Source organism: Phaenicophaeus curvirostris, chromosome 3 (assembly GCF_032191515.1).
Source record: "Phaenicophaeus curvirostris isolate KB17595 chromosome 3, BPBGC_Pcur_1.0, whole genome shotgun sequence".
Lineage (NCBI taxonomy): Eukaryota > Metazoa > Chordata > Aves > Cuculiformes > Cuculidae > Phaenicophaeus > Phaenicophaeus curvirostris.
This window is the reverse complement of record NC_091394.1, coordinates 50,535,400-50,557,128: the sequence shown is the minus strand read 5'-3', so window position 1 is coordinate 50,557,128 and position 21,729 is coordinate 50,535,400. Positions and strand designations below refer to the sequence as shown.

The window sequence follows — 21,729 nt, the reverse complement described above, 5'->3', positions numbered from 1 at the left end:
CTATTACCTCTGGATTGTCTAACAGAAGACAGCCAAGTTCATAGCAAGCATACGGCTGGACGTATAAGTTGTTTTGACGGCACAGTTCATCTTTAGCAGCTCGCTGAAAGAACTAAAAAAATTAAAGAAAAATAAAAGAAATAATTATTGCAGTAATAAATTAAAATTAAAGATTTGATACTTAAAAAAAAAATCCAGAAATATGGTTCAATGTTAAACACTAGAAATTAGCACAAACCTAAAATCAGTATATATATTCTCTACCATTGGAAATTTTTAAAGTAAGGGACCAGAGGTTTTCACTGACACTATTATGCAAAACTACTTGATTAAATTGACCATTTCAAAAAAACTTTCTAGATCTAAGATGGAAGTTTAACATCAGATGAAGTATTCAGATTATTTAAGAAATGGATTTAAAGCCAGCATCCATTGTTGCTTACGTGAATTGCACTCTGGTTTAAGGAGGAAAAATTGCACCTATAGATCAAAGCCTGGAGCAGCAGCAAAATTATTCTTTGATACATACTAGTAATCAAACCTCTCAGTGGCAAATAGTCTGGAGGAGAAGCAGCAAACCCATGCTTCTAAAAAGTCAGTCTCCAAGGGTTTGGGTTTTTTTGAAATAATTGTATTTTCTTCGTTGAACAAAGTAAATTCAGCACAGCCAAAAACTTTTCCATCCTTCTTCCCAGCTTGCCTTTAACTCTTGCTCTTACAAGCCAATTTAGCCATCATGTTTGTTCAACATAGCCAAATACTTTTACAACACCAAATATAATGAAGACACACCAAGACTTGATCTTTGGAATTCACAAAACAGTACAATCAACAGCACTGAAAACTAATGGCTTGCTGAACACTCTTATTCAACAATATCTGCTGTTTAACAGAGTAACTCATACAATAGGATTAATTACTTAACAACTTACCTGAACAGCATCTTCACAATTTCCTAAGCATTTGTGTATGGCACCAAGAAGCAAGTTCCTCAAACCAATAGCCGACGAATCATCAACATCCTGACAAGCTTAATGAAAAGATTCCAGTAAACAAATGAGATGGGTCAAAATTCTGTAGACAGGAATTGTAGCCTACAGTGACTTTTAATCTGATGCTACATTTAACCAGGAAAAGGAGATGCTGGTAACATTAATATAAATCAAAGTAATTTTTTTTCTTTTAAATACAATCCATTTTGTATGAACCTCATCAAGCAAACTGTCACTTGTGAGAACAATTCCTAATAGGAATGGATGGGCTGAAGTCAAAGGCAGTTGGTGTGTTCTCACAAGAAGAGGAGAATCCTTTTCTCTACTGGTCTTCGAAATATCCACTAAAAGGTAAATTTAGGAAACAATCACCTCCTTCTGGTGTTATGGGAAACTGGGCTGTTCCAGATATTGACAGAAAAACACATAGTCCAGGCTGCAAGAAGACAGGGCAAGCAGTTCAGACAAAGCTGATTTGTTCTGAACTGAAGCCAAGTGACAGACGCACAAAGATCTGTACTGGATTTAAAAAAACAGACCAGGGTATTCTGGCGTCACAGTTCTCAATGCTGATGAGAAGAAAAGGCTCATTTGCCAGACCTTAGCTGGTCCACAATCCAGGGACACGCTGTGCCTCAGCTGAGTAGTGCTGTTTCCAGAATTGAATCATGATGCACGTAACCATCTCTAGATGAATCAAGTTCCATTTTGATCAAGCTTATTAGCATCAGCTCTGTTAAATCAATGCTAGTTCCACGAAGAGCCATTAGCACTTGTCTGCACAGTCATCAAAAGACCAGGCTTTTCATCCCATCAGGAGGAGCTGAACTGCTATGCCTGGAGCAGTAGAGCTCCTTTAACTTTATGTTCTCTTTCTCAAACCCTGCCAGATCGCATTTACAACACAGCTGTAAACTAGCTCTGCATTTACAACACAGTTAACCCACAACCCAAACAAGCAACCTACAAATAACTACGAGTTAGCTGCATGAACTATATTTGGACCCTACACAATACACAAGGCTGTCAACTCTTGCTTGTATTGCAAGTCTAAAGTTAGGTGGCATTTTACTTAAGAGATACACATGGATATAAATTAATTCCTTCATTTTTCAGTCAACTTCTAGCCCTGAGGAAAAGCCTGGAAACTCACCCCAGCAACTACTAATTGTTCATGAGAAAAGAAAGCAAATAAAATAAAAATATCCCTATTATCTCGTCATTCTTGAGATACACATAAGGTCAGCAATAACATTCTCATTGTGCAGAAAACCTTTAACCATGGATCACCGATGCAGACACACCTGTCATTGTCACACCTTTAAAAGAAGCGTATCTCTGAGTTTTAATCTATACTGCTATTTCACATTGAAATGTGCACCACCAGCTAGGAGCTGATAGAGGGAACATCTCCACTGCTTCTGAGTGTGCAGGAGAAAAGTTCATAGTCCCTACAACCTCTAAAGCTGATTGTTCTGAAGGTAAATGACAAGAGAATCCTTAAGTTTATTTTTACATAAGTAAATATGACTTTAAAGCCCTCATCGTTATTTTTGGGACTAGAAAATGAGCGATCTGAATGTAGCCCACTGCTGTTACACACTTTAAATTACCTTAAATTAAAAGTGGAACCAATAGCCACAACTAGTCCTGACTCTTGACTTGAAGACTGGCAGTTTTCTAGCTTAAGATCAAAATGATGTACACCCCTCAAAATTTCCCAGTTACAGAAAAAAGGAAGTATCTCAGCGGCAGGCATTTTTTGGTTTATTTTCTAAATGAGCAGGGAATAACCTGCAACTGTTTGCAGAATGCAAACAAGACTGATCACTGCATGGATGGACAACTAGTGAAAACTTTATCATAAAAAACTCCTCTACTATAAGCTTCACGTGACAGACAACCAAAGACACCCATAGAGTAAGAAAGAGGCAACCATAAAATGCTCCTTTCACAACTAAGATAGTCCCAGCAGCCAAGATAAACAGAATCTTTTCAAGTCATAGATGACCTCACAGGCTGCCCATTTTCCTCTTAGAGGAAAAAAGACAGGCAGAAATGATTTTGCTTAGTGATGTTGAACAATAACTGTTAGGCTATTGTTTCATTTTAAACAATAAGGAAAACACAAGCGACTAAAAAAACCAACTATATGCAGCAGGCAATTAAACTTCTCCCAAAAACCTACAAAAATGGTAGAAATGAATCATTACACTGAATCTTAATGGGTCATTATTCTATTGTTACTCAAACAGTTTTGCTATGACACATAGGCTTAAGTTTTCATGCTATAACCATCAGCTACTCCACTCAAAGGAAGAAAATTATATACCTCACTAAAAAAAAAGTATATAAATAAACTGAAGAAACGTATTATACCTTGGCTCATATGCTGTAAATTTGAGAGGGAACAGTTTGGAAGGGCTTTCCATAAGTACAATACTTCAATGGATGCCAGGACACAGAGCTCTTTGGTCGGCGTTTGTTTTCTAAATCTCTCTGCCTGCAAAGCGGGAAGGAAGAGAGAAGGGAGATCTGTCATCTGCCCTTTTACAGGGAACACAATATTCGCAAACAATATATCACAAACAGCAACTCTGTTTCACGAAGAATCCAACAATTTTATGAAAATAAAGTAACTTAGCTTAAAGACTAGGACTAAAAAGCAAAATCTTACAATTAACTAAAGGGCTTACTTATTGATCAAAATTAAAGCTTCTATGTAAGCAGCCTAAATTTGTTTTATTGTCTTTTACAGTCCCAAGTATACACCGCGATTGTACTCAATTATACTCACTGGATGCTGAAACAGCAGTATCTGCAAGATCATCAGTTGGGAGATATTTCCTAGACAACTCCTACCTTTCAAGGAGAACTAAGGCTTTGACTAACAAAACAAGATAAAAAGGGGCAAAAAAAGCCAAATGTAGAATGAAAACTACCAAAGCATCTATATTGTAACCTGCTTTTATCCTTAACAACTGCTTTAGTTGTAAAGTGAATAGCTAATTCACATTTCCTTTGCTAGATCCTTAAACTACATGACACTATTGTTTTTCCAATTGTATCTTTCCCTTTAATTCTACAGAAGCAACAAAGGATAAAACAGATACATCCTTCAAAAATAAATACCGGTAAAGAATCCAACAGAATTACTAAGAGTTATTACCGTACTAAGTCAGCCTTTGCGAAAACAAACCTTTTTCACTGAAAATTGTTCAATCTGATTGTTTTTTCTTTTGAAAAGCTTCTGCACTTCCTTGAACACATTCTGAGCACCATCGACATCACCAGTGGCTCCTTGACACACTGTTAAGAACACAGAAACAAAAATATGTTAACACTACTAGGATGTGAAACAGGAAAAAATAAGATTATGTATCACAGGAAAAACACGTATTTACTTCCAAGAAAGGTTCTAGGCTGGGGACTTGAGAACAGCAAACCCCAACTCTCCCAAGTGGCCTCTGTGATCATTAACAAGTCAGTACTTTTTTGTGCCCGTTAAAAGAACTAACACCACCCTCTAAGGATTTATTTATTAAATCTTTGCAATACACTCCATTATGACCTGTCACTACACTGACAATCATACAGTATCTGCATCTAGAAGGAGAGAAAGGGGGAGAAAGTACTTAACACAGATGCACATGCACACAAGTGTACATTATATAAACAAACAAAATTATCTAAGTCAAGCCTAGCATAAGCTGGATAAGCAGAAGGCAGCGTGGAAGGCACTCCATGCATTAAGTTTCCCAAAACAAAACAATGCTAAAATTTTATCAGATTGCCAATTTATCATTTATCCAACACCTTGAATATACTCACCTGCTGTTAAATAAGCATAGTAGCACTGGGACCATCTGGATTCATTTTTAAGCCTTTCAAAGGATTCAAACGCATCTTTGAAATTCATCTCTATCATGCTGCACCAACCTAAAACCAAGATTTATTTAACTACAGACAAGCACGGTAATTCAAATTTTGTGTCAACATTACTGAAACACATCATCTTTTATGAGAGTTGGAGCTAGTTTGACAATTATAACAATAACTGGAAAAGTTAAAACAAATCAATGACATTTAAAGCCTTGTTTAAATTTCCTGGGAAATGCTGATTTATCAAATTCCATACAAACCAGCGAATTCACTTCAGAGCAACAACAAATCAATACAAACACCAAAAGTGTTTGGTTTTTTTGTTTGAATACTGTATTTTGTAGGATACCAAAACTCAGAAAGCTATTACTTGCACCTTTATTCTTCCACACTATGAAAAGATCCCTTAACAAGACAGATTTAGTGCCTGAAGCAACATCACTTTCTCACTCAAAAGACTTGTATGTAAATTAAGAACATATGGCATATATTGCTATTGATAGAAAGAAATTAACATGAAATATAGTTTCTGTAAACTGTGAAGCTTCACTAGACCAACTAGGTATTGGCACAGAAACAGTGATTCCACAGACAAATCAGATGAATTATTTTTTCATTTTAAATAATATTCTGTAGATGAACAGTTTGCCCTTGTTTCTACAGTCTACTCTCTGATTTTGCATCACTTGATATTTGCAGAAAACTTTAAAATTACGAAAGCCTGCTGGATTCTGTCTGCTCAAACAAGACAACAGGATTATTACCACAAACCATCCAAGACAAATGCCAGTATTCTAACACCATTTTTAAAACCCTAATAAAGACAATTAAGTTTGTTAAGTGAAACTGGTAGACTAAAAACTTGGAAGTGAGCTATTTATAGTATAAACATACCCAACTTACCTATTTCATACAGGCAGACATGTTGAATCTCCCTTTGGTCTGTTGCAAGTTCCAAAGCAGTATGAAATGAGGTCAAGGCACTATTGATTTGACACTAAGAAAAGCAAAAGAAGAAAAAAGATCAAAACAAAAACACAAATTCAGATGTCTGAAATTTAAAATATATTGGATAATTTGATTTTGATAAAGAAAAAAATCATATTTCTACTAATGGGTATTTAAAAATAATTATAAGCTAAAAACAAGCGCCTTACAGCCTCTGATTAGATGAAAAGAGACATCACAAGAGACTCCTGATTGTTTTAAATAAGCTAAACCCCACCATAAAGCTAACAGTTTGAAGAAGGGTTACTATCAATTCAATTGACCAGCTCCACATTGCAATTGCTTTAGCTAGCTTCTCTCCTCCCAGCTCTCTTGACCTGATCAGGTTTGAATGGAAATACAGGCAAAATATGACAAAGCCTTTATTTACAATGATCAATGAGCATCTTAGAGGTCCCATACTGAACAGATTTTTCCATGTATTTCATCTTTATTAAATGAAACACAATACAAAAGCCAAATTATAAGTGACAAAGGATATAAGGATCACTAATACAAAGCTGCTCAGATTTATATTTAAATGAAACTTTGGACAAGAATGCAAAGCGTTTGCTTGCAAAGTACTGACAATCAGTTTCATCATGTGCAGCATTAAAATTAAAACATACAGCGAGGAACTTGCACTCTAAAATTATATAAAAGGAGAAATGCAGAACACTACCTAAAGTTAAAAAGGCAGGAGGAGCATAATAAAGTTTAATAATGTAATAATGATGATGAATAGCTTACAGCCAGTTCACATCATCTCTCAACCTTAAAAAACAGTGGCTGTATTCCTTCTACTTGCTATCAAGTCTAGAATTCACTAGTTTTGTGCAGTAAGCTTTTGAGTAATCTGATTTGTATTCTGATTAGTCATTCCATCTTTAAAAGTCATACAATTTTTAGCATCTGCCAATAAAGTTTAGCTTTCTGCACATAAGGGTATCTTTAATGTTTAATTCTATTTATTTTTAACTATTTCACATTTTTCCACATCCCTCAGTAACCACTTAAAGCATCAGTTAATGAAGAATTCATAAACACTGCACGACATGTAAGAAGATACAGAGTAACGAGAGATAAAAAAACCATTTTGATAAAATCCTTAGTTAACGACAACTTAACGGAAGGAGGCTGACAGCTGTGTAAGAACTAGAATGATACCTCTTTTGATTACCTTAACTTCTAGCTTTCCCAATCTAGGATGGGAGTTTTATACAGAGACACACTATACAGCCCAATATGGCCTATACCTGCTTCACTAGTTTCCTACATTTACAGGAAATATAGGTTATATATAAAACCCTCTGCTGACTAACCATGTAAGTGAAAGAAACCCTTGAAAAAGCAAACCTGTCCTCTACACAGGTATAACTGAATTCAAGAATTCCTGCAAAAATCCACAGTACCTCTTAAAACCACACACACACAGAGCTCTTAAGTGATTTTACTAGATTTTCTTCTTTGTCTCATAAAGGAAAACTTTCAGTTGCCAAGAAACAATTTAACCATAAATGATATACATTGCACCAAGACAGCACAACTGCCAGCAAAGGGATCCACAGCTGCACCAATATAAACACTGCACACTTCGAATATAAAACAATGATTGAATGAAGATGCTTGTTGGCATGACAGAAGAATATATTACACAGAAAACCAGGTGAGTTATCTTTGCACTCAAAGTTACCAGGGAGCCTGAGCAATATTTACTTATGTACCAGCACAATCTCTCCACCACACATTACTTCACCGAGCTGCATCACCCCAGCACGACTTTCTGAAAGTCAGTGTTATGAGCCGAGTCTTACCAAAAAAAAAAAAAAATCAATGTTGGCTTAAAACATTATCTTTGTGCTAAAATGTTTAGAAGTTCAGTAAATCTATGTTTTAAATGCTTCTGGGGAAAAAAAATCTAAATATTTAGTCCTCTGTGAAGATACTTGGCTTTCTAAAAGCCTAAACGTTTGAAAATATAAATCATTTGTTTGTAGGGCATATTATTCCACACAAGGACTAATGGCAATTAGATCACCATCTGCAACATCATACACCAGCCTGGAGTAGCACATGAAATACTGACCGCCTAGTAATATACAAGTCCCCTTAGTTAGCATACTCAGTCTTCCATAATCCAATCCATAATCCATTTCTCTAACTGCCCAGATCTCTCAAATGTTTTGACATCTGCCTAAATTTTCCTTAAGCATCAAGCTCAGGGAGTACATTTCAAACACATTTCCTAGTAATTAGAGTTTCAATCATCTCCAGGGACTGTGACAACATCATGGAATATGGATTTCTACTCTTAGCGTTAATTCTTCAAATAAACTAATTTACTATCTGTTTACTGTTTCCAAGAATAAACAGAAATAATTATAAAGTCCCAAGAGTCTTCAAGTATAACATCATGGCTAACATCTCATATTCTCAAGATTTAAAAATATGTATACATTCACACTTCCAACTCCTTCAACAGGCATCACTCATGCCTCTCTTCAACATAACACAAAGACAAAAGAAGATTAATCCATAAAATGTGTAATATAAAGAACGACATAACCATGGCTCCCCCTGGGAGCACCGCGACCTGGAGCACGGCGAAGAGGAGCGTGGCAAAGAGTTGCGGGGCAGTTTGAGCGGGCAGGGCGAGAAGGCAGGGCGCAGAGAGGACCTAGAGACTAGGCAGAAGACACCGAGGACCACGGTGGCCACCCGGCAGAAGATTAAAGCTGCTCCGTGTGCTGCAGCAGGCAGGATGGATGCTGCCACCCAGACAGAGCCACAGTGGGTGCAGGCAGCTACCCAGACCCTGGGCTGCAGGCAGTGTCCCCCTCCCACACCGGCTCGTGCCTCTGGTACTGCCTCCACTTGTGAAAGCTGCGCTCGAGTGGGGGAACTGCGTCGTATGGTGCAGGAGTTAAGGGAGGAAGTAAAGAGGGTGAGGACCATGAGGGAGTATGAGAGGGAGATAGACCGCTGGAGTAGTGCCCTCTCACTAACTTAGCAGCCTGCTGGAGCTGGTATGTCTGAACACCATCCACCTGCAAACTGCAAGGTTGGGGGAACAAGAGATGGGGAGTGGCAGCAAGTTCCTGCCAGACGAAGGAAACCTGCTCCCCTCAATAAGACAGCAAAACCCCAGATCCCCCTGGTGAACAAGTACCAGGTGCTGCAGGCGGAATCCAACCCTGAGGATGATGGCTCCCACAGCCTAGAATCCTTCCCTAGGCTGCACCATCCTCAAAAAAAGATAAAAACATCCTCCATTAAGAAGAAGAGGAGGGTGATTGTTGTAGGGGACTCCCTCCTAAAAGGAACGGAGGGACCCATTTGCAGACCAGAATCCGCTCCACAGAGAGGTCTGCTGCTTACCGGGGGCATCAGTGAAGGAGATAGCTAGAAAACTTCCTTCCCTGGTCCACGAGACAGACTACTATCCTCTGATAGTAGTCCAAACTGGTAATGATGATCTAGTAAACAGAAAGACCAAAGCCATCAAGAAAGACTTCAGGGCCATTGGGAAAATGATGGAGGGCTCTGGGCACGAATAGTATTCTGCTCCATCCCAAGGCTAAATAGAGAGGAGCTGGAAGTCAGGAAGAATTCGATTAATGCCTGGCTCCGAGCCTGGTGTGAGGAAAGGGGCTTTGGCTTCTTTGATCATGGGGTGGCTCACACACCCCCAGGCTTTGTTGCTAAGGATGGGACACGTGTGTCTCCTAGGGGGGCTAAAGCCCTTGCTAAAAACCTAGCTAAGCTCATAAATTGAGCTTTAAACTAGATGTGAAGGGGGAGCGGGTTGAGACCAGGCTAGACAGGAACGAGCCTGGACGCGGGGGGCACTGGTGATTCGGAGAGGGTGTGCTGGTGAGGACCACCAGTACCTCACCACACAGAAAGTGGGGGAGAACACACCTGGGGGTGCTAAGGGAGATACAGGCACTCTGGTGCTAGCTACTCCAGTTACCAGGCAATTGGGAATGAACTCTTTTCCCTCTAAGAGGGCTGAAGGCTCGGCAGCTCAGCTGAAGTGCATTTACACCAATGCACGCAGCATGGGGAATAAGAAGGAAGAGCTGGAAGCTATCATAGGGCAAGGAGCCTATGATGTCGTTGCCATCACAGAAATGTGGTGGGATGACTCATATAACTGGAGTGAAGCTATGGTGGGGTACAAACTCTTCAGGCGGGATAGGAAGGGTAGGAGAGGAGGCGGGGTAGCCCTCTTTGTAAGGGAGGACTTGGACACCATTGAGATGGATTGTGGTGATGAGGAGATTGAGTGCTGTGGGTTAAAATCAGAGGAGCCCACCAGAAGGTAGATTTTATGACGGGAGTCTGTTACAGACCACCCAGCCAAGGAGAAGCAGCTGATGAGCTCTTCTATAAACAGCTGGGGTTAATCTCTAGATCAATGCCTCTTGTTCTTGTGGGAGACTTCAATCTGCCTGATATCTGCTGGAAGTACAATAGAGCAGAAAGGAAGCAGTCTAGGAGGTTCCTGGAGTGCATGGAAGACAACTTCCTTGCACAGCTGGTGAATGAACCAACAAGGGAGGGTGCCCTCCTGGACCTGCTGTTTGTGAACAGAGAAGGCCTTGTGGGGGATGTGGCAGCAGGTGGACGCCTAGGACAAAGTGATCATGAGATGATAGGGTTTTCTGTTCTAGGTGAAGAGGGTGGTTAGTAGGACAGTAGCATTAAATTTCCAGAGGGCAGACTTTGAACTCTTCAGAAGGCTGGTTGGCAAAGTCTCATGGGAGACAGTACTCAAGGGCAAGGGAGCCCATGAGGGCTGGGAGGTCTTCAAAAAGGAAATCCTAGCAGCTCAGGAGAAAGCCATCCCCATGTTCCGGAAAAAAAGCCAGCAGGGGAGAAAACCAGCTTGGTTGAACAGAGAGATCTTGAGTGATATCAAGAAGAAGAGAAATGTTTATGGGCTCTGGAAGAGGGGTCAGGCCTCTTGGGTGGACTACAGGAGGGAAGTGAGATTGTGTAGAGAAAAAATCAGAAGGGCTAAGGCTCAACTAGAAATCAGATTGGCAAAGTCTGTGAAAGATAACAAAAAATCTTTCTATAAATATATAAATAATAAAAGGAGGACTAGGGAGACCATACAGTCCCTATTGGACACAGAAGGAACAGTGTCAGGGGATGAGGAAAAGGCTGAGGTACTTAATGCCTTCTTTGCCTCAGTCTTTAATTGTAAAGAAAGTTGTTCCGTCTGTGTACAAACCCAGGAGCTAGAGGAGCAAAATGAGGCTCCCATGATCCAAGAGGAGGTGGTCAGAGCCTTGCTAGCCCGACTAGACAGCCACAAGTCTATGAGGCCGGATGGGATTCATCCAAGGGTATTGAAGGAGCTGGCGGATGTGCTGGCCAAACCCATTTCCATAATCTTCCAACAGTCCTGGAAGACTGGAGAAGTCCCACTGGACTGGAGGCTGGCTGATGTTGTGCGCATCTACAAGAAGGGTCGCAGGGAGGACCCAGGAAACTACAGGCCTGTCAGTCTGACCTCAGTGCCAGGGAAAGTCATGGAACAGGTGATCTTGAGTGCTATCATGAAGCACATGCAAGAGAACCAGGTGATCAGGCCCAGTCAACATGGGTTCACAAAAGGCAGGTCTTGCCAAACTAACCTGATCGCCTTCTATGACAAAGTGACTCGGCTGCTGGATGAGGGAAAGGCTGTGGATGTGGTCTTCCTGGACTTCAGCAAAGCCTTTGACACAGTTTCTCACAGCATTCTGCTTCGGAAACTGTCAGCCTCTGGCCTGGACAGGCGCACACTCTCCTGGGTGGAAAACTGGTTGGATGGACAGACCCAGAGAGTGGTGGGAAATGGTGTGGAATCCAGCTGGAGGCCAGTGACAAGTGGGGTTCCCCAGGGCTCAGTGCTGGGTCCAGCCCTGTTCAATGTCTTTATCAATCACCTGGATGAAGGCATCGAGTGCACCCTTAGCAAGTTTGCAGATGACACTAAGCTGGGTGGAAGTGTGGATCTGCTGGAGGGTAGGGAGGCTCTGCAAAGGGATCTGGACAGCCTGGACCGCTGGGCTGAGTCCAATGGCATGAGGTTTAACAAGGCCAAATGCCGGGTCCTGCACCTGGGGCACAACAACCCTGTGCAGTGCTACAGACTAGGAGAAGTCTGGCTAGAAAGCTGCCTGGAAGAGAGGGACCTGGGGGTGTTGGTTGACAGCGACTGAACATGAGCCAGCAGTGTGCCCAGGTGGCCAAGAAGGCCAACGGCATCTTGGCTTGGATCAGAAACGGCGTGACCAGCAGGTCCAGGGAGGCTATTCTCCCTCTGTACTCGGCAGTGGTGAGACCGCTCCTCGAATACTGTGTTCAGTTCTGGGCCCCTCACCACAAGAAGGATTTTGAGGCTCTGGAGCGAGTCCAGAGAAGAGCAACAAAGCTGGTGAAGGGGCTGGAGAACAGGCCCTATGAGGAGCGGCTGAGAGAGCTGGGGTTGTTTAGCCAGGAGAAGAGAAGGCTGAGGGGAGACCTCATTTCTCTCTACAACTACCTGAAAGGAGGTTGTAGAGAGGAGGGTGCTGGCCTCTTCTCCCAAGTGACAGGACAAGAGGGAATGGCCTCAAGCTCCGCCAGGGGAGATTTAGGCTGGACATTAGGAAAAAGTTTTTCACAGAAAGGGTCATTGGGCACTGGAACAGGCTGCCCAGAGAGGTGGTTGAGTCACCTTCCCTGGAGGTGTTTAAGGCAGGGGTGGACGAGGTGCTAAGGGGCATGGTTTAGTGTTTGATAGGAATGGTTGGACTTGATGATCCGGTGGGTCTCTTCCAACCTGGTGATTCTATGATTCTAAGATTATTAAAGCTAATGTGAGAACCATAATCTTACATTTCTTGACTTCAGATTAAAACCAAAACCATCCCAACCTACCAAGTGAGCATCTACCAAGCCTACTGAGCCAATGTGGCTTCCCCAACCAACACAGGTTTCCCCACATAACTGGTCTAAAATCTCAGGACACTTTCCCTCTCCAGGACTCCTCTATTCTCGAACAGCACTATGAATTTGTAAAGCTTTTAGGAAGTCATGGTCATAATTAAGGGGAAACCAGCAAATAATATCTAAAAGAGGACAACTTATACTGGAGGGCACTACGTGGAAGTTTCAAAGCCTGCATTTTCTGTTCCTTAACCTCTCCCCGCTCTCCATGTTTCCCTAGACATTCCACGAAATCAAAATAGATTAAAACTAAACTAGGCTGACGTATTTTATAACCTAGAATAACTAACTAGAGAGGCCAGCACAATTCCTGACAATAAACCCTGACATTACATAAGCTCTGAAAATTCCTTTACTTAAAGACATGATCGTGACTTTATTCCAGAAAATTCATTTAAGACTTTTCAGCAAAAAGTGCAAGCTGAAAAGCAGAAATAATTAGGATTTAGAACACTACCTTTTACTCTCCCCTCTCCCATGCTACCAACACACCCATCTTTCCCTACTAGCCACAATACCATACTTGAATAGTCTAAATCACTCTTTCAGAAGGAAGAAGGTATTTATTAATACAATTATAATATTAGACAACACACATTAGGCAAATGGATGGCAATATTTTTATTTTCACAGCAATAAGAAAGTCCCAAGGGCGCAGCCAGAAACTCTGGGTTTCAGACCACTGGGCTTCAGCAGCTATTATGCTGATTACATTTTTAAGTACCTTTTAAGCACAAGTATAAAACATAACTCTCTCTTTGTTTTAGTACCTTAAGCTTACAATAAATATCATTAGCAGCTTTAGTGAAAAGTATCTCAAAGATAGAAATGGTCAGACATTCATAAAGAAATACCTGTGAGTCTAGAATATACACCACACAATCACAACTCGAGCACAGCAATAGCTGTCTCTGAAAACAGCCTAAGTGAATTAAGTCAAGGTCGGGAAAATTGCTTTTAATATGCAGCTTCATGGCCTACTCTTTTGAAAGAAAAAAAAAGAGACATTTTATCAGCTTATCAAGTACAGCCTTTAACTTTCTGGTGCACTTTCATTCCAGCTTTCCTTTCCAAAAGTCTCCAAACCCCTTCAGACTTCATTTCTCAAAGATGTGAATCTGGGAAAGAAGTTGAAAGATAATTTGGTCCACGTTTATAGCACCTGGAAGGCCACTTCTTAGAAAACTGAAGTCTGTTAAGGCTTTTATTAATTAATATTCATACATGCTTTCTGGAGCACTGAGCACTATATGGTCACATGCTCTTCATTTGTCTTTCATTGCCCTGTCACTGTGAAGCCTCCTCAACTGCCTTCCTTGGCAATTTTCTCCTTTGTCAGATTTGTGTCTCACTGTCCGGTCTGGCACTTCTGCTTGGGCCTTAAGATCTGTTTCCCTGCCTCCAGCTACCCACAACCAGCTGTGCACAAAGACACCTACGGTGTGTCTGTCTACAGAAGTTGGCATATACACACACTAAGACTTTCTAATTAGAAGCTGAATATACCATCACCTGAAAGTTACACAAAATGTATGCATTTGCAGGATCAAAGACTGTAGAAAAATCCAATGGACTGAGAGCTAACAGGCCTACAACGACCATTACTGATTCTTAACTCCCCAACATACAAGCTCTCCTGCCTAACACATAAGCTGCCTTTCACCTGTGTACAATTAAACCTTATCACAGAATGGTTCAAAGATGACAAGTGTCACCAGACTATAAAATATACAAGCTTCAGCTCAAGGTTCACTTTACATGCATAAAGGTGAAAGCAGAGATTTAACAGTTTCAGTAAGCCATCTCAAAATAATATTCCCATGCCTGGCAGAAAGAGTTTAAACCTACCTGTGTATTAACAATTTCAAGGAAGGCCACAGAAGGACATCACAGGTTTTAAAGGAGTTCCACTCAGCCTCCTTGGAGATGAGGTGGAAATTCCTACTCAGCACATTAGTTTGTAATCTAAGAGTAAATGTGCACTTCTGGTTCAGAATGTACAATAAGAGCAATGCCCAGAACTGGGACATGGGTAACTACAAGTGTATTGTACAGAAACCCAACAGCTCCCTATGCCATTGCCACCAGTCACACATTCCCTTTCCTATTTTGTCAACAATATTTCAGCAAATTAAGCATGCAATTCCTAACGGAGTCTGCAGAATCGCTTGAGACATTTAACTAAAACATTTAGACACAAGTCTCAATGAGACAAAGGACTGACAAGGGAACAAAAGTAAAGCAACAACCAAACAACAACCACAAAAAAAAAAGATATAAGCTTCTGAACAGAAAAGCTCTCACGCAAACAAATACATGAATAGGGACATTTAATTCCTGTTAGCAACTAATAGGCTCTCTGCTGACTGAAGTATGGCTACATGATATAACACATAGCACTCTGCCTGCCTCAGCTAACTAACTTCATTAGCATGGCCATGGTCTGGCATGAATTATTTCACTTGGAGCTAAACTTTGGTGTCTACATACACCATACTTTAATGCACAAATACTCCGGGATAACAGGTAAAGAACACTGCTCTGAAACATAACTGTACTCCAGAAAGGGACTGACTCCACAAACAAATGATGCTAATTCCAAAGCTATCCTCTGTATTTAAACATAGAAACACTTATTGTTTATTGACAACTATGTTTACAATTTTGTCTTAGTTTGCCCAGAAAGTCAGAAGAATAATGTAATAGTTGAATTTTATTCCTCATGTCACTAGACATGAAGAAAAAATCCAAAATAGCAAGTCATATTATGGCAATCAACATATTTACATCTTTAGCTGCACCTGCAATTCATTTTGTAGCTATTCCCAACAAATTTGACTTTTACCACAAGAATGGAATACACGTATCAATGAGCAAAACAAGTAAAATCTTTCCTACCCAGAACACAGCAATACTTCCCAAAGACTGCCAGCGTGCCTGCGACAGTGCAATTCTACAAATGTTCATTTGCTTTGAGAAAGACAGCAAAAATAAAGAAAAATACCTATATCAAAACCTCATGCAAGAATATGCTTGCAAAACCTGACAGGTCAAAGAAGTGTGCCCCCCTGCTCTGTTACTGTTGCTACTTCTCTCAAAATATTAAATCGTATATGAGACAGTTAACTGCAAACCTTAGCGAAGAACGATCATCAATATTAAGACCTAGATTAGTTCTTACAATGCTGAGATGAAATGTTTAAACATTCTTGTTTTGTAATTTTGCATTGGCTTTTCTTGTTAATGCAATTGCTCTGGAAATATTCTGGCCTGATAAGGGCAGCAGCCAGGAGCTGAGCAGTTTGAAGTACGCATCACAACCTCATATTGTCACAGATTCTTAGAGGGTAAGTCAGCCAACAACCATGAAACTGCTGCAGTGTTTGAGTAACACCACAATAGCATTCACTAACACAATTCTGCTTGGGTCAGACCTCAACCTTAGCAACAGAAAACATCCTGGTTTGACCTCCTAAAAGCAAAGGCAGTTACTGGAAGGAAGTTATTGCACAGAATTAGCTGTATATGAACAAGGCATAAAATGAAAAGGGGAGGAGAAATGCTATGTACTCAGCAGATTAATACTCAGATTTTAGCTTGACAAGCAAAACTGAAATAGCTATTTTTACCACAAGAAACTCATAAGTGACCAAAAAACACTTCCTTTTAGCACAGAGCTATAAATGTATCAAGTAGCTGAAAAAGAATTTGGAAGTGCCATTAATTCAGATAAATGCTGTGGAAGAGAAAGTCTCACATGCAAACTTGAAACTAGGAAGGGGTTAATCCTTTCTTCTCAGTTATCTCTTCATTTATCTATAACTTTAGTCACAATGTGCTGAAGCTTGCACACTTCATTCACATCAGAAAAACATAAAATAAGAAAGGGCACAGGGGAAGAAATTAGTCAAAAGGAAGAAAACATGCAGTACCTCTAATCGCTGTATCCTTCCCTTGAAGAACATGAACAGAGATGAATTCGGATAAGCAGATTCTTTTTTTGCAAGAATTTCTTTTGCCTCCTTCAACCCTGCCTTGTTATCACTGCCATCAAGGGCAAAAAAGGGGCGGACAACTGTGTGGTACCATAACAGAGCTAATCTAAAAGAAACATAAAAGTAAAAAGGATTACAGCTTATAAACAGAAATTTAACAATAATGTTCTACACAGGCAACTTTCTTTAAATTATTCTGAAAGACAAGGAAAGATATTAATCTTTTCTTAACCTGGCTTTAAAACAAACACAATACTATTGTCATACATCAATGTACTCCTAAACTGCACCTGAACATACAGTTCAGTGTGCGTTACTAAAAGGTAAAGGAACAATCAAGCTCATTGCATCAAAGTAGTTGAGCCTTTAAACTCTGTAGGTTTTAAAAAAGAAAAACCCATAAGAAAGCTTTCAAAAGTAATTGTGCATCAAAGGGGAAAAAAACCCAATGAACAAAATCAATAATACAACTAAACACACTCAAAATCAGTGTCAGATACAAATATATCCGGTGTTTAGAAGGGCAGACGTCTGCAGGACCTACATCGCTCCTGGAAACAAGGGAAGAGCATAAAAACTTCCAAGATCATCTGAAGGAATGAACACCCTCAAAAATACCATTTGCCTTCACCAGAAAGGAGAAAGAACAAATCAACAGGTACATTTAATCTTCAGGTTTCTTAACCAATCAGAAATCCAATTCTTCTTCATCAGCAGAAGAGACTTTAGCTCTCTGGTCAATGTTTCAAAATTGACACCTGATGGTAGCTGCTACAGGTCCAGTAATAAAAGCATTAATATTTAGGTAATATTTTTAAAAATGTAAAAAATTTAGGTACACAAAAAAATACTCCTCTAAAAAGACTGCAAGGGAACATCCCATTTTACTCAGATGCTATAAGAAAAATAAACCAGAGATCTTTGGCTAACAGTAAAAACAAGTAGCTAAGTGAGATCAGTGACTCATACAAAATAGTCCACTCTCCACAGTGGAGAACGTAACTCAAGCAAATTTACTCAGCCTTCGGGGGGCAATTTTTTTTTTACTCTGTTGGCATATAAATTACCAGACATTAGAATAGCAAGTACTCAAGAATACAGCAAAATATTGATGCAAATCCCAAATAACTAACAGCAGAGAGATCTCATACATCAGTAGATGATAAATATACTACATCATAGCATGTTAAGCAACAAACTACTACTTTATTTTACCTGCTGTTGTTTCCTTTAAAGCAACACGACTTTTTTGGTTTTGACTTTTTTCCAGTTACTTACTTTCAGTACTAAGTTAACTACCGAAGCATTTCAATATAGCTACTCACGTAGCTAAAGGGGCCTTCATGTCCTTACTTTCACTTGCATACATCAGTGAAGAAAGCCCCTGTAGGCGGTCTCCAGGAAAACCCAGCAGGTTGATGATTTTGAGCAGGTTTGGGGGCACCATGGATATGCAAAGATGAAAAAGTCCATATCCAAAGCTAACAGCACCTTTCAGTCTGTTTAGCGAATCCTCCGTTACACCTTCTGCAGCAATATGATTATCATTTGCAGCATCAGAAGTCAAGGATTCCTGAGTTGTTTTCTTCTGATATATTTCCTGAAGTGTATTAATGTCTGTATAGCACTTATTGTAAATTTTCCAGGCTTTTCGGAGTATCCACCCACCTTTTATGTATGCTAAAAATAAAGGAAAAAAAATACTTCAGGGACAAATTTCAGAAGTAGAAAAAAGAAAGTAGTAAATGCTATTTCATAAACCCTAGGATACTGTCTCTATTTGCATTAACTTATTGTATAAAGATTTTGTAACAGCTACTGTGCTCTCGAAGAGGTCTTTCATATTGGGCACTACAAGCTTTAAGTGCTTTTCAACAAGAGACTTTAAACCAGCATGCAACACAAAGGCACTTGCCCTCAGCTATGCAGCAGTACAACTGTCGAACCTAACGCTGGATTCTGCTCCACTATAGAGTGGAGACTAAATGGCTGCCTGGCAAACAGAGAGAAGCAAAACTCGAAAACGTCTGCAGGACCTACATCGCTCCTGGAAACAAGGGAAGAGCATAAAAACTTCCAAGATCATCTGAAGGAATGAACACCCTCAAAAATATCATTTGCCTTCACCAGAAAGAAAAAAAGAACAAAAAAAAGAACACCTTTTAAGCCCAAATGATGTTCGAAGACAGTTAGTGGGAAAATAGTACGTAAACCCCATCTTTGGGGTTAAATAAGATTTTCAACCCTATAATTTCCCTGCCCTTCATATGAACATAGTACCTTATAATTAAGGGAAACAAATCATAGCTAAAAACATGCTCCGATTTTACAGTTTTAAAATATTTTTCAGTTGCCTAACTTCCTTAATTTCAAATGCAAGCTGGGGACCTAAGTTTCCCTAAAAATCTGATCTTGAGCATTCTCTGTAAGAATGAGGGAGTTCTCAGGCTCATTACTATCTTTAGAGGACAATAAAGAAAGGCACGGCACCAAAAGATGAAGATGTCCAATTTATACAGCATTCATCTTGGTTATAGCACATCATTGGATAATGACAAATGGTAAACAGAAAACAAACAGAATATACTTATACATATGAATAGTAAAAGCAGACACCAGTGTTTTGTCTGTGATAGAGCCAAAAGAGTTAGGAACTGCAGTGACAAAGGCATTAACTAAAAATGAGAAAAAAATAAAAGTATGGTTATAGCAGCAGTGCTCTAAACAGATATCACCAAATATACAGAGATCAGCGTTATAAATGATGCCAGAATTAGCTTGTAACAGGTAGGGTGTATAAAAGAAAAAAGAAAATGCTATTAATAACAAATCATTGTTATAAGCCTTTAACGTCTTTGAAAAAACCTCTCCAATTACAAAAGAACATTTCCAGAGAAAGCACCATTACAGACTAGACTACTTCTTTGTGGATTCTTGTATGAAGAAGGGATGCAGCTAGTTTGACAATCTTAAGAAATTGCACTGAGAAAGACTGCAAAATTTGTATTCTCAGTTGTGACAGAAAGGCTCTGCCAACATGAACTTCAAGTACTGAAACAATTAAATCTTCTATCTTGAATTGCATATTAAAGTGTTATAAGAAAAAAATGTAAACCCCTGCCATGATTCAGCTGCATTACTAGACTAACGTTTTAAGCAATTAGTTGACTTCTTGGCTGAACAGGTTACTTGAAAAGTTATGTGGTTTACCACATGATGAATACTCAGACAACTATGCATGGTAATGCAGCAGATAAATAGTAAGGAAAATCCCACATTTTACTGATCCTGCAGGACAGCATTTCTGCTATTAGCTAACCACTGCACTGATGCCTGCATCAGATGCAAAGGATGTGATGTGGGAAGTATAGTTTTAGGCTTTCCTTCTACCAGTAACAGCTCAAAACATAACATAACCCTAATGGATTTATTATATTAAGATAAAACAATCTGACACATTAAACTAATGAATTTCTGACCTTTTCAATATAAAAATTAAATCATGTCCAATTGCTGAGTTGATTTCCCAGTATAGACTCCTGAAAGCAGTCAGACTCACAACAGCAGTGGTAAATATCAAGATAAGGTAGTTCAATATTGCTATAGGAAGCTCATGTAAGCTGCTGCGTTACTATCTTTATGATGAAACTATCTGTAATACATCCATGAGGGTGGAAAAGAAAATCTAAAATGTGTTAGGCATATGAGAAAGCAGCTTGCATGTCACCGTATGCTTCTTGTCAAACTGTTCCAGAAAGAAAAACACAAGAAATATTTCCCCCATCCACTTTTCAGAAATATTTTGTCTGCCTCTGAAAGGTTTTCTTTTTTAAATTACACTCATTTCAATAATCTGGTTGCTATTTCTGTACAGAAACGTGATAAAACCAACATGTCTTTACATAGTCAGAAAGATAACATTCCCAAAAATACGAAATAATGGATCCAACAGTTCAGCAACAGCAGTAATTAGGAGTTGCTGAGGTGGCATTTAACCACTTGGAGTTTTAGCTAGAGATTTCAGGTACATTTTTCACTCAGTAGTGTAACCCAAGTATACTGCATGTTCTGCAGCACTGTCTACCCACTTCAGTCCTCTGAGCAACAGAGAGGAGAGAAACACAGCAGACACCACCCTCAGATACTAAATTATTCAACTCATTTATGCAGCTTCTGAATGCACACTGAAATAAGATAAAGCATCAAGAGGGGGAACATCTTCCCCAAAGCCCCCAGAATGCTTCAAAAATAGTAAGAAAATCTTTCTGCAGCACTACACACACTGCAGACAAATATCCACTGCATTTCTGCTAGCTATAACAGAACCAAACATGTTCTTGATGCCATGGCTTGGAAGAAACCAGTCTGCACATCACAGAAAGCATGATGTCCTTGCCTGGAGACCTTGGTGTTGTTTTAAATAATATGAATGTTATTTCCCCAATTCCTTGCAGCAGGGTTATCACTGACAATCTGGTCTGTCTGCCATCTCTTGGACTTTATTGATTTGATAAGAACCTGGGAAAGCACTCACTTTGGATATGACCTTGACCACGTTTTCTACAACCTCATGGATGAAGGCATGTTTTAAGATTATGCAAGAGATTTAGGAATGCAGAAGAGCATTAGAAACAGCTTTGCAGCTGAGATGTGGAGGTCTGTATTCAACACAACAGAGTTAAACCTCTTTGACATACAAGGATGCACTTTGGCAACCAGAGAACATGTACTGATTCAGCAGTTCCATCTTAAACACAGGTAATTTAAAATCACTTTCACCGGCACTTGGTCATCTGCCAGAGTTGTCACGAACATAATGCATATAGGATATTAGGATTTTCCCAGTGGCCTGGACTTATAGCCTCTTTTATCTTGGAAGCGACACA

At 39.7% G+C, this 21,729-nt stretch overlaps 1 protein-coding gene across 2 annotated transcripts in view; it reads right to left on the bottom strand.

Annotated features, from left to right (window-relative positions):
* TTC39C (tetratricopeptide repeat domain 39C) overlaps window positions 1-21,729 on the bottom strand; it is a 43,181-nt gene that overhangs the window by 5,577 nt on the left and 15,875 nt on the right. The window contains exons 5-12 of one of the 2 annotated variants that reach the window (XM_069853980.1): window positions 18,169-18,523; window positions 16,781-16,949; window positions 5,778-5,871; window positions 4,824-4,931; window positions 4,192-4,301; window positions 3,372-3,495; window positions 933-1,030; window positions 8-112 (exon numbers count right to left, since the gene is read on the bottom strand). In XM_069853980.1, coding sequence (XP_069710081.1) covers window positions 8-112; window positions 933-1,030; window positions 3,372-3,495; window positions 4,192-4,301; window positions 4,824-4,931; window positions 5,778-5,871; window positions 16,781-16,949; window positions 18,169-18,523 — 1,163 coding nt within the window. Of the gene's footprint in view, window positions 1-7; window positions 113-932; window positions 1,031-3,371; window positions 3,496-4,191; window positions 4,302-4,823; window positions 4,932-5,777; window positions 5,872-16,780; window positions 16,950-18,058; window positions 18,077-18,168; window positions 18,524-21,729 lie in introns of those variants that run through there. The other variant, XM_069853981.1, reaches the window with a different exon arrangement.